The sequence below is a fragment of the Conger conger genome, chromosome 15 (genome assembly GCF_963514075.1).
Source record: "Conger conger chromosome 15, fConCon1.1, whole genome shotgun sequence".
Classification (NCBI taxonomy): domain Eukaryota; kingdom Metazoa; phylum Chordata; class Actinopteri; order Anguilliformes; family Congridae; genus Conger; species Conger conger.
This window is the reverse complement of record NC_083774.1, coordinates 17,841,989-17,855,427: the sequence shown is the minus strand read 5'-3', so window position 1 is coordinate 17,855,427 and position 13,439 is coordinate 17,841,989. Positions and strand designations below refer to the sequence as shown.

Below are 13,439 nucleotides of genomic sequence, written 5' to 3'. Positions count from 1 at the left end.
GTGTCCCTAAGCAAGACACCTAACCCCAAATTGCTCCTGATGAGCTGGTTGGTGCCTTGCATGGCAGCAACCAGCCGTTCGTTGCCGTTGGCGTATAAGTTTGTGTATGAATGGGTGAATGTACAGTGCTTTGGATAAAGGCGCTATATAAATACCAACAATTTACCAAAAAATGTTTTGGCCACACCTCTTATATTATGCCATTGAAGAATGCAAAGACAGAAATGTGAGGAGAAGGGCCCTATAAGAAACATGACTGTCATAAAATATTCACAGTTTATTTCAGCAGCAGGGTGCTATGGTTGAGAAAAAATAGAGACAGAGAAAGAGAATTATCAAGATATGTAACTATTTGCATGCTATAAAATGAAGATCTCAAGAAATATTTTAATCTCTTGAAGAGGGGATTTCAACCTTCCCAAAATAAACACCATGTGGTTCAGAACCTAGGATTTCACACCTTTATGCAGCACCCAGTAAAGGTTCTGGTTATGGAGTAGTACACAGAAGTGTGTCTGCAATGTGATGTCATTATATTTTGAAATGCTACAAGACATGTATTTGCTTTGATATTTTACATTTAGATTTGTTTACCTCGAACCCATTGGTAAAATCTTTTTTTGTTATTATGAGGGATGATCATGTTAACTGCTGCAGGCTGAAGTAGTTAACTTTTCTTGTTGGTGATAAGTGTGGCGGACCACACGTATGGCACTCCTTGCCTGGTTAAGAGCTAAAGATAGGCCGCCTCCACTCTGTCTTGCATGTGAACCACTAAAACATAGGTTTGATTATGTGACTTTCACATGAGTTAGAGTTGTGTCCTTGTTTCCTTCCACTCCTTAAGGTTAATTGCATTCATTATAAAAGGCTGGTTTTGATTTCCCTCAGCAACGTGCCCATGAGTGGGGGTAAAACATTTTTTATAAATGCCTTAATGTAAGGTCTTCTGTTTATGCATAAAATGTAGATGTGTCCATATAATTGTAGAAATGGATAGACTTTGGAATGTGTTTTAAATCTGTCTTGCTGACCAATATAGATCTCAACATTGCAACTGTCAAAACAGAGCAGTTGATGAAAAAGTAAACAATGATGCTTTGGAATCCCATAAATAATTTTAAGGCCATTCAATGAAAACATTGCCAACATTTTTGGTATTCCTATGAAACCATACAGCCAATTCCTCCTTGTGCAAACACTGCCCAGTTTCTTCCTTCATACCACATCACCTGTCAAAGGTGTATTAATTCGTAAATATAAAAGTTTCAAATTGATTATTAATTAAATTGTTGATTTACTGTTCAAATGCCCTCATGCCAAGTTGAATGTATTTATGTAGTCCCTTCATTCAAAGTTTACAAAGTGTCTGTTTTAATTAAATATTTATTTCTTCCATGTCCTTTCATATCTTTTTTATCTACTGAAGGGCCTTTTTTGGTATTTTTGGTAACTATTGTGTTATGAAAAGTCCAAACATGTTCTTGCTTTCAACACTGTTGCATATACACGAAAGCATGTGCTAAAGAATTACATTCAGAGCGGCCTTGGATGTCCTTTATGTTCATGTATGGTCATTCTGTCAAAATTGTGATTGATTACTGTTGTAACCATGCTATTGTTAATCACTATTTCTCACAAATGAGCAGAGTGAAATGTAACCATCAGCGTAATAAAGTTATTGAATGCACAGTAAGTTTTTCTGTTACTCAGAGTCAATACAGTACAGATGGAGTCTATGATTATCAATGCGACTAATGTTTGATATACCTGTACTTGTTCACATTTATATGCCAGAAATTTTTAAAGGTTGAAAAAAAAAAAAATCTCTGCAAATACTTCAATACGTGTATCATTATTAAAGCTGGATAGACACTGTTACACATTTTTATCATGCCAGAAAAGGGGGAAAAAATAGACAATGGACAAACAATGGACAAGAGAAGAAATGCCACTTTTGTTTGAATAGAGATCATAATTAGTGTTGGGATTACTGACAGACACTTTGCCACACCTGCCCCTAAGAGTTTGGGGGAAAGGGGGGTGGGGTGGGGGAAGACAGCTGAGGTACCCGCCCCTCCACCCCTCATACAACAATTCCCCAAAGCTCCTCCATATGGCCTTGGGTTGCTATGGCTACAGACTTAAGATGGATGGCAGGGGTGCTCTGGGGAGTTTTAGCATGCCGAAACTCTGAGTCACACAAACAAGCATGAAACTTAACCGGCCAGCACTCGGCCTGTGCCTGTGGAACTCCGCTGGAAGTGAAAAGCCAAACAATTACAAATGTGAGTGCAGAAAGGGAAAAAGACATCGTTGCCTGCTCCCCTGAAGCACGAGGAGGTCAAATGCCAAATGTAAAGCATACACTGAGCCAAATGCAGAACAGGCTTTCTGCTCGTGGTTGCATACTGGAAATCTACAGCCCTATTCAGTTGCATACTACTTCATGTTTAAGGGAAATTAGCACAGTTGGGCATTTCTCAGATTCTTCAAGGTGTAGCTTTCAACTGTTGCCCTGCTCACTGGCATACAGTACATGTGATGTGACCATCTAAGTGGATAAGAGTAAAGAGTTCCATTGGAGATCCACCTCTGATTAGCATGGTCATGTTTTGGCTATCATATGTTCCTTTCAGCTGTGTAAGATTAGAGAGGATCAGTTCACTCTCCATTTCTGTTTCTGGCAGTATCAGACAGTAGGTCTCATTTAACCAAGGTGCAATTTGTTAAAAGGCCTTTTAGAGTTTCCATGTGGGAGGTTTTCATTTTAAAACAGAATCTGTTGCAGAATCTGTTTTCATATGTGGAATTATGGATGCTTTCTGTTACGTTCTTTTAGGCATCATTGAAAACACAGCGATTGTAAACTTGCGTTATGCAGGTTGCAGTCTGAAGAGATTGTAACTACATTCCATTGACACTAGGGGGTACTCACCTCAAAGTAAAAGAATACATCACTAATGTTGCTTTTTTACCTTTAGCATAGATATATATTCCTACAAAAGGTACAGTGAGCAACCCATAATAGCATGTAATTACGAAAAGTCAGCCTGTAGCCAGAAATAATCTAATACATCTTCATTTAAGCTTGTTCATATAAATCTTGAAATACTTACACAGATGGTCCATACCAACAATAATTGAGACGTGACATCTTTAAAGAAAGATTGATTTTATGTTCATTTTTTACTGTTAAATGACGAAAAAGGAAAGGGACCCTGTGAAAAAGTTTGGGAACCCTTATGGATTATTCTTTGGTGATGATTACTAAGGCCCAGACCCAGGTGATTTACTTGTTAGGGCTTGCAGTGGCTGTTCTGTCTGGTGTTAACAACCATGGGTTCCTCTAGACAGTTGTCCAAGGATTTCAGAATGAAGATGGTTCATTTCCACCAAGAAGGAGAAGGCTACAAAAACTCTCTCAATGTTTCAAACAACCTATTTCCAAGACATATTGTGCGAGTGGAAGGAAGTGGAAGGATGAATGGATTCCAGCAAATATCAAAAAATTCTAGAGGCTAATGTTCAAAGGTCAGTCCAGACATTGAACTTGAAGAGAGGTTGGGTATTCCAGCAAGAGAATGAGCCAAAGCATACCTCAAAATCAACCATGAAGTACCTCCAGGAAAGACGGACATTGGTTTTGGAATGACCACCACAGTGCTCAGACATATTATTGAAAATATCTGGAGAGATCTAAAACATGCCATATGTGCAAGGAGGCTGAAGCATATTTCTGAGCTAGAGGTATTCTGCCAGGCAGAATGGGGGAAAAGCAAGAATTGAAAGACTGGCTGGCTGCAGGAAGCATTTACAAGCTGTTATAGTTGCCTGAAGAGCAAAGTTACAAAGTAACTGACAGGGTTCCCAAACATTTTCACAGGGTCTTTTTCCTTTTTTATTATTTTCAAACTATGAAGAATTAAAATAAAAAGTAACCTTGCTTTAAAATGTGCACACTACTGTATGTCTTGGAGTATGAGCAGGAGGGGGAGGGTGTAATAAGTTTGGTTGTTAGGATGACCACTAGCTGTCTACTAAGAACAGGAAGGAGCATGGCTCTTGTGGAAATCAAGCACTTTGACCATGGAGCTTAATGGCAGTTATGTTTCATTAAGGTGGAAGTTGTGGTACCATCATGAAACAATAAAACCTATATCACATTTATGGCAATGTACAGTGCTTTGAAGAATGGCGGAGCTATAATTTAAGGGGGGAAGGGTGGATTATGTAACTTCCCCTTGCAGTGAATTTGAAGTTCGAATATTTTTTATGGTCCAGTCAAATAGTTTCTCCTCAACGGTGTTGGAGAGTTGTGTTATCAACCAACGTATCACATGAAAACGTTAACGACTTTGTCAACTTTTCAGTTGGAAGAGTACGGTTGCAATCAAACCGTAAAGAAAGTTCAAATGAGAATGTGTATTATTCCCTAAACGAACAATTACATTTTGATATCAAATGATGTACCGGGGTAGATGGAAAGGGAGGGGAGAGTGGGCAGGATATATTGTGATAGCGACAGATGTCTTGCAAACTGTAAATATAAGAGGAGGGGTACTTCTAAAAAAAAAAAAAAAAAACGCACAGTCCTAGATTGTTCCTCAGGGAGTAAGCAGGACTGAGTGCAGCTGTCATTCGCTAGCTTTCTACTCACTCAGTTCGTGCTCAACCTTGCAGGGGAGTAGAGCATACCTCCGACTCTCACTACCGTTGAGGATTCAAGGTTTCTTCTCCGCAGATAACCAGGTAGGTGTATTTTCCAAGCTGAGCTTTTATTTTGGCTACATTTATTTGAATGCATATTTTGAATAAGGCTTTGTGTGTGTGCTGTTAATGTGAGTTAGGCTAACACGGGTAAGTAAATGTTAAGCGGTCAGACCAGCTATCCTTTGTTCTTTCCCTGCATGTGCACTTTTTACGCGATGGCCAGATATACAAAGACGGAGCAATTTGCAATCACCTAATGCACTGCAGTATATATTATGGTTCTGAAGAATAGTTTTATTTTGGGTTTGATGTTGAAAGCTATAATTCACTAATTAGAAACAACTTGTCATATGTAAAGCTAAAAAAGAATTTCCTTCATCCTGAGGCGCTTCAGTCTCTGTTCCATTGCCACAAGCTTCAGCTGGGGGAAGGCGTGGTTCATTAACAATGTGCAGAATGATAGATAATATTAAACAAAGATACCTTTTCGTTTTACCAGATTTATCGGTCTCGAGGAACATATTTGTGAGCATGGTTGATCATGATTTGTTAGATTTGCTATTTCAATTAATCAGCTGGATCGTTTTTTAATCAAGCAACAATCAGATTTAAAAAATAGCAAGCATCAACTATGCAGCTTGCTAACTTTTTTTTCATTGTACTGAAGTGGAGACGATTCGTCGGTTTAATTCCTCTGCATCTGTACATTTAACCATTTAAATATTCCCGTTCGCTTGTGGGGCATCTGCTGTGCGTTGTTACGTGATCTTGAGCAAAAAGAGGGGAGGGGCTGGTTTAAGGGTTAGAAACAGAATCGTAGTGTTTGCGCTTTTCCTGTCGATATTTTTTCCAGCCCTTGCTAAATTAATTGCTGCTATTTCCTTTGGAGACAGCCAGTGGAAAAACATGTTTTCTGCAACGTATATATATATATATATATATATCTTGCTTTAACGTTACAATCTGCCCTAAAAGCGGAACTTCACTTGCAATTCAAACGTCGCACCCATTTTGATCTGAATGTGGTAGCTTTTTTCTCTACATGCGCAATGCGACCACTTTACGATTAATTTGGCCGTGTTTAAAGGAACAGGCAGGTGAAGGGTTTTTATTTTTTTTATAGGTGTAGCCTATCCTCCTCATTTTCCAGACATTTAAATGTATATCTCAAAAGAAAACAGGTGGACGACCACGCCCCCAGCTTTATGAAGAAGGCCTGAGGATTTACACGTATCGAGTTGATAGGTTGATTTTGCAAGGATGTATTTCGGGGACGACGTTAACGTTGCAAGTTATGCAATTCGTGTTGCGTTACTTGAATTGAAATGTAGTGGCTTCATAACTAATGCAACGCTCCACCTTTGCCACTTCCCTTTTGGTAAAGCCGCTGTTGTTTTAGGGGGTATACAATTATTGCAATTCAGCCTAAGACGACGAAATTCAGTCAGTTCCAGAGATGTATAATCCGGGCAATTATTTTAATTCAAATAGTTTTGGATGAACCCAACGAAAAATTGAGACCAGCAGGAACAATTGTTAGTTGCTTCCAATAGGATCTTCGCAGGAAAGCACATGCTGTTACCATCATTTCGATTGATTAGCAGACTGGACACGGACCGCACACCATCGCCCCTCGACTGCCCCAATGCAGTACTACGGACAGCTCCCATAAAAAATCACGCCTTTCTACAGCTGAAATAATGATACAGTTGGGAGTCATATCCATTAGCAAGAGAACAATGGCTGAATGATCGAAACCGTTTGGAGTCGTGCCATCTTTTCGGCTAGGCCTACGCTTTGGACGTGTGTAGCATTAGCCTAGTGTCCAGTCTTGCCCGGTTTTGTTCTTATTCAACAGCCAGGACCACCAAAGCTCCGTCAGCTCATCCAGTTTTAACGTTAAGCCGACAACATGTCTTCGTGTTTTATCAACGGAATTTACTGTGACTCTGACGCAGGCTAGGCATATTGTAGCATATGTTTCTTTCCTCATTGTGATCCCCGCTGTCTTCAGAAGTAATATATTAAAGTATGTATCAACAGTTAAATCTTTTCATGCCATGTTGCCTTTTGGGGCTTGGTTTTATGAATCCATTAAATTTACATCAGGAACACAATTATAGTTATATAAGTGTGTTACTATGTTCAAGCCTGCTGTTGCGGGGTTCTAGCGGATAATGTTTTGGTCTCAGGTGGGTATGTTATTACCAGGCAGTACATGTTATGGTGTTACAAAATAAGCATGATGTACTATTGCTGGTAATGTAGAACCAGAACTGTATGCATCTCATTAGCTCTTTCCCTTACCCAAGCATTAACCCTACCCCAGATCTAAATCCAACACAAAATGCAATCGTAATACCTTATGCAATCACACATTTAGTTTAATAACAATGACTGGTTCCAGTATACTTACAGAATAGTGCGAGTGTGTACAGATTTTTTTCATTTTTCCTGAAGTCTTTGTTCTCTCCTACTTTGTATAGGAAAAGTGGCTGCTACTTTCAAGGGGAGTGGAATTATATGCATACCCAATTTAGAGACCACAGCTAATGGCGCATGTTTATTTGGTTTAGTCTGGCTTCTCCTTCACTCTGTGACTTCCTTGAATTTATTGTAGAGGAACTGTACAAATGGGGATGTGTATCTAATTGAGTCCAAAAAAGATGCTTGTAGAAAGGGGTTTCCATTGTACAATTTACTGTACATAACTCCCAAGCCTCTTGCTCTGTGGTTCACAGAGGAACTGAGCATAGAAAAAGTTTCCATCCAGTGCTCATTTGTCCAGTAGCCGTCGTCGTCCACAGATCTTGGCACAAAGCGGCCCCCTCATTGGCAGACTGTACCCTAAACTAAATCCCTCTTCAGCTTGGGGGTGGGTGGTCGCTACAGAAAGGAAAGGCATTTTGGCAGAGAAATGCAGTATACTTTTGAAGATTGGAGCTTCAACATTTAAGTGGGACCAGTGAAGCCCATGGTGGAGGGTAGTGGGGAGATGTTTATTTCTGGTTGTGGGCCTGTGGAGAGTATACGCTCTCGATCTCTGTAAGTAACTCTGACTTGATTCCCACTTGTAGGAGACACCATGGGAGCAAGGTTTAGCAGGAGGAAGAAGGGATACGAGGTCGGCGACACCCCAGCCGACCAGGCGGAGGCCGTAGTTGGCGGAGTTCTGGAGGCGACAACTGAAGCTGCCAATAAAGTCTCTGCTCAAGTCACGGAGGGAGCCGCCACAGCAACGCAAGAGGTTTCCTCAACGCTGGAAGCCACAGCGGAGGCAGCCGTAGGGGTGGTAAAGGAGGCCATCGCTGCTGTCTCCGAGGGAGCGAAGGCAGAGGAGGCTGTCGCAGAAAGTCAGGAGGTCGCCCAAGAGGTTGTGAGCGCTGCGCTGCCAGATGTTCCGGTACCCTCGGCGGAGATTACAAACGTGGTGGCGGAGGCTGAGCCAGCCGCCGAGGCTCCGGCAGAACCAGCGCCTGAGGAAGAACCCGCCGCAGCCGAGGAGCCCGCGGCCCCGGAGGCTGCCGCAGAACCTGAGCCAGCCGAAGCAGAACCTGCCGCTCCAGAACCCGCCGCAGAAACCGAGGCCGAACCCGCTGCTCCAGCCGCGCCCGAAGACGCAGACCCGCCCGCAGAAACCGCCCCTGGATTACTGGCAGAAATCGAAGCTGAGGTCACCTCCACGGCAGCCGCCGTTTCAGACTTGATTTCCACTAGCGCCAGCGGGGCGGAGGAGGCTGCGGGGACCGAGGCGGATGGAAGCGGAGCTCCGAGCGAAGACGCCGCGGTGGAGAACGGAGACTGTGAAATCCCCGACTCCTGCGCTGGGCCTGCCGCTGCACTGGAGCAGAGCGGCGAGTCTCAGGAACAAGTGCCGCAGCCAGCTGTGGACCAGCTCGCTGAAGAATGCCTCAACGGAATTGGCCTGCCCCCCGTGGAGCAAACTGACTGTGAATTAAAGAAGGACTGCGAGCTCCCTGAAGCCATCGGTGAGCTGGGTGAAGCCGTAAGTGGTGCCGTGAATCAGGTTGTTGACCTAGTGTGAAAACTAATGTAAACATTCATTTCATGACAACACATATATTTTAAGAAAACAACACAGGCTTCTGAAAATAAATGTTGAAATGCCTGTTATGGTAACTCAGGCCAAGGAAATTCTGGTTAACCAAAAAGAATTACAACCACTGAAATGAAAAGAGAAGGAACTTTGATAAGAGTGTTTGAACCCTATATCCTTTATGAGAGAGGCAGGCAGTGTTTGCAGTGTGTGGTGTGGAAGACCAGATGGGTTTGAGAGATGCCTACTGAAAACACAAACAAAAAAACTGGACAGCAGAACACATCCAGGATAATAACATTGAAAATGACAAATGGAATGAATAGTCTTGTATTTGTGTGTCAGCCTGTTGAATATTAAAAAAGGTTTATTGGATTAGTATTAAATAGTATATAATCTAATTTAGACTTTGACATATTCTTCCCTTAACTCTGTAAAAAATGTAAAAAAAAAAAAAAATGTAAAAAAAAAAAAAAAAATGAGGAAACTGAAATTTTCACCTTTGGGGGGTGGGGGGGGGGGGCGGGCAGTGAGTACTGTTCGTTTGAACTTGACGGCTTTGCTCAGAAAATAAAAAAGATTGTTATACCTTACATATGGTGCTTTCATTTTTACACATCCTTTTCCAGAACAGGTAGGTTAGGGGTCCATCTGAAATGCAGAAATCAGTTTGAATTCAATGGTACTCACAACAAACAACAAAAAAGCAATCTACAGTCTTAATCTCTGGCTACTCTTAAAGTGATGTTGATCCTCTAAGCATAATGCATACATCTGGTCCTTGAAATTAACTTTTTAAACGGCTCCTTCAGAAATGTTGACAATGGTTACGTAATGATATACCAGTGTTATGTAATGTGTCATGGAGTTGTATTTTCATTGGCTGCCTCTAGCAGCAACAAGTTTTCATATAGCCATCTTAACAGCCAACCAAAGCATATCCTTGATTTGAAAGCGGTCTAAATGTAATTTTAAAAATTTCAGACATCTGGGTAAATCATTTTCTTAACAATAGCTTTTGTGGAAATGTGGAACTCTTTAAGTAACCTCAGTATATGATTGTTTCAGTTGCATATGGCTGAGATACTGTAAGATACTGTAGTTCCAAAGGCTTTTTGGGGAAATTTTGAAAATTAAGATCATTTGTTTGAACAAATGTTATGGTATGCAGTTAGCATGGGTTGGTGGGAGGACTGGTTTTTGAAATATGAACATGTTCACGCATGCAGAGATCTTTCCACCTTATGTACTGGCAGTTTCCCCTTTTCCTGTTACATCACAGCACTTATAACTCTGACTCCAACCGTCATAGTGCACACTCAACATTTCACAGACTGCGAATGGCAAGAGAGTGGGGGAGGGGAGAAACATTCTTTCTGGAGGAAGGGGTTTTCAGGGGGAGGGAGGGTGGGTCTGGGTTGAAAGGACGAACTCTAATTCAGCACAGGAGAAGAGTAGATTGCCTTGAGGAATGTAACAATCTCTCTCAAGGCCACAGACCATTTTCAAATGTATTTTAAGCTAAGCTCCAGCCAGAGAAGAAGGAAGCAAACGAACAGTGCCGCATTACAGTGACCGTACGGAACTATGCATTTTAAAATAACTAATCTTCACTTATTCACTTATGCTCTTTTACCAAGAAGCTCTTTTGAGAGTCCTGTCAGTATTTACATTATGGGTGCCAAACTCAATATTAGCAATAAATGGCGAACATAGTGGTGAACCCTTTAAAATCAGAAGGAATATAAATCAATGGACGCAGTCATTTCTAAGGCTATAGAAACGGCCTCTGAAGACATACAGTTCAAACTCTGCAGATATCTTTTTTTTCCTTCTTTTTTTTAAACTTTAGGGTTATGAACGGAATGTTCTCAAGTGGAGGGGGTGGGATAGCAGAACTCGCTCAGCATTGTTTTTTTTTGTCTGAGCTTGTTCCTTGTCAAATGTCTCCATGTGACTGCGAAATACTGAGCGCTTTGCTTCTTTCCCACAATAGAAAAAATCTCAAAATGACTGGTCTGTGAACACAAGCAATTAACTGCCATTCATGAAACTGAATAGTAAGTACATCTGTTTTTATGAGACTGGTCTTCATTACAATATGACAATCTAAGTGCTAGAAATGTATGGGTTTTTTTGCCACTGTTCAAGACGTAATTTTAGAAAAGCATAGATTCTAATTCCAATGGTCAACAAAATTAACATTTAGCCTAATAAAAATCATTACATTGGACAGTGAATACTTATAGCACAGATGTTTGGTAAGCCCAGCTTCAAATCAATGCTGGCTTTGCTTTTATGAATAAAATTCCATATGTTTACAACAAATTGATGGTAACGTTCCTTGTGTGTATTTGTAAAATGCCATCTAGATTTACAAAGTTCATTTGTTCTTAATGTAAGACCATATCATTACTTTAGGGCCCTTTTTTACACATTGAAAAAGAAAGGTGTTTGTCTGTCAGTGACAATGAAATCATTGCCAGGATCCCAATGCCTGTCTCAGAGATCCACAGCATGGAAGTCCAACAGCAGCCAGGTCTCGTCTCTCCTTCAAATAGATACTGCACAGTGAAGTTCTTTCTCTGTGTCTGCCAGCTTGCTGTTTTCAGAGACCTGGGACAGAACAGGGGCCCTGCTTGCATCTTGATTTAAAGACTGCCTACATCGCATAGTTCTGCATCCCCAGGCACATTGCCTGGTTACTACAACACTATGCACTCTATACTAATGTTTTGTCTTTGAGTTCTGTGTGCTTTAGTATTCTGTTTCTTATGGGAAAATGCACTCTTTAGACACTTTAGTGATTATTCAGTGGTTCCCTTAAAAAAACAGGATGTTGCATGGTGCTCATTTCATTGACTGTTCCGGAACATTTCTGCCTACAAACTGGCAAAGGGACCGCTGTGAACATAGTGTTTCAAATGTGTGAAACAGAGACCGTGCTACCTAAATAAAGTGGGTGTAGATATTTATTACATGGTTTCAGTTTCATAAGATGTAGCATATAGATTAACAATGTAGTGCAGCAGAGCAATGGGTTTTGCTTTTTGTCTTCACATCTGGATCCATCACCCATATGTCCTGCCACTTTTTAAAGGTGGTCTCTGATCTACACTACTGCCATCTATCAATGTCAGAATAGGATCTACACAGTTACAAGAAATCCAAAACCTGGACCCGACCATGAAAAATATGTCAATATTAAAAAATGTGTATGTTGCGCAAGAACCAACCACTCCCCCATACTCCTATAGCTGTGCCTTGAGCTAATGAGAACCAGGTGACTACAGGACAAGTGGATTGCTCGCTATTTCGCAAAAAAAGGACATGTTATCAGATACACACATTACTGAGCTGTGTTTTCATGTGGACTCTGAGAATGGTGTGATAATTCAGTACTTTCTAACACTATTTTTAGAGGAACTCATTTCAGCTAAGCAAATCTGAATTGCTTTCAGGAATTGGTGGTAAATACAAAAAAAAAACATAAATGATGTTTTAAAATTAAGCTTTATTTGTCTTCATTTTTAAAGCCGTTACCCCCATTTGCATAACCAGCTTTTCTTATTCACTGTCTTAGGAGGTGCGATTAGCCTGAAATACTTTTTAATGCCTACATTATATGCAGGCAGCAGAAGCCTATTAGCAGGACTGTAATGGTAGTTAAGATCCGTATTGATTTCTGGGTTAGTTTAATGGCTGAACAAAGGCTGTGACATTCTGCATTATGCATTCATTTTTGGGAATCCGCTGTTTGAGATGCACTTTGATACTGACAGCCCTGGAGGCTCTCTGAAAAGAGGAGAGTTGACAGAGGTGTGTGGAGAGGACGGGAGCTGGGGTCCCCTGTGAGAACGTTGATCCCAGCCCCAGCATGGAGTCTGTATCACAGAGATCACCTCTTTGTCACAGTGCCCAACCCCCTCCGCCCAGTCATTGGAGCACAGAAGAGAATTTATCCGCTGCTACTCAATCATCCGGCGCCATTAACCGTGGTCAGGAGAAGCCGAACGCCAGGCCACATTCACCACATTCTCTCTGAGTGCATTTTTATGATTTCCTTCATTTTTTTAAACCACAGAAATGCAGGTTATACAGAAGGATGTATTTAATGCACAGATGTGTGCGCTCTCTCTCACATGCTCTCTCACACACACACTCTCTCTCTCTCTCTCTCTCTCTCTCTCTGCCAGCATTTTTATGGCCCTCCCACCCCTGGACCACCTGCTCCCCTTTGCATTTCCTCCAGGACTGGAGAAATTAAAACTCACAGCACATCCTTTGCTTAAGTCAAGCAGAGTACTGATAAACCGAATCCATCGCTCTCTGAACATTACAGCATTTGTTCTGCCTGTTTTCTTGGGTTTCTGAGCAAACCATTGCAGAACTATGTGAAGACACATGTCTAATCTTTGGCAGAGATATAAGACATTAGGGCTCAGTTGTCTTGATTCAGTCACCATGGTCATGAATAGGCTTGCCAAGACAGAGTAAGGGGTTTCAGTAACCAGTAAGCTTCAGCCATGAAAGATTAATAACACAACTACCTGATACAAATTATACAGTACTATACAGTAGTATAGAAATACAGTAGTACTGTATTTCAAATAATGAGACTGCAAATTGGTCCTTGACCCAATTACATAACAATGGTTGTAAAATCTTA

General features: G+C 41.2%; 1 protein-coding gene across 1 annotated transcript; it reads left to right on the top strand.

Moving 5' to 3' along the window:
* Positions 1-4,498: 4,498 nt before the first annotated feature.
* On the top strand, positions 4,499-9,272 carry LOC133111003 (fibrous sheath CABYR-binding protein-like). The gene is made up of 2 exons (XM_061221132.1): positions 4,499-4,752; positions 7,791-9,272. The coding sequence occupies exon 2, from the start codon at positions 7,799-7,801 to the stop codon at positions 8,756-8,758; it is 960 nt and encodes a 319-aa protein (XP_061077116.1). The 5' UTR covers positions 4,499-4,752; positions 7,791-7,798; the 3' UTR covers positions 8,759-9,272.
* The last annotated feature ends 4,167 nt before the right edge of the window (positions 9,273-13,439 follow it).

Coding starts and splice junctions, on each gene's coding strand:
- LOC133111003 (XM_061221132.1), top strand. CDS start 7,799: ATGGGAGCAAGGTTTAGCAGGAGGAAGAAGGGATACGAGGTCGGCGAC.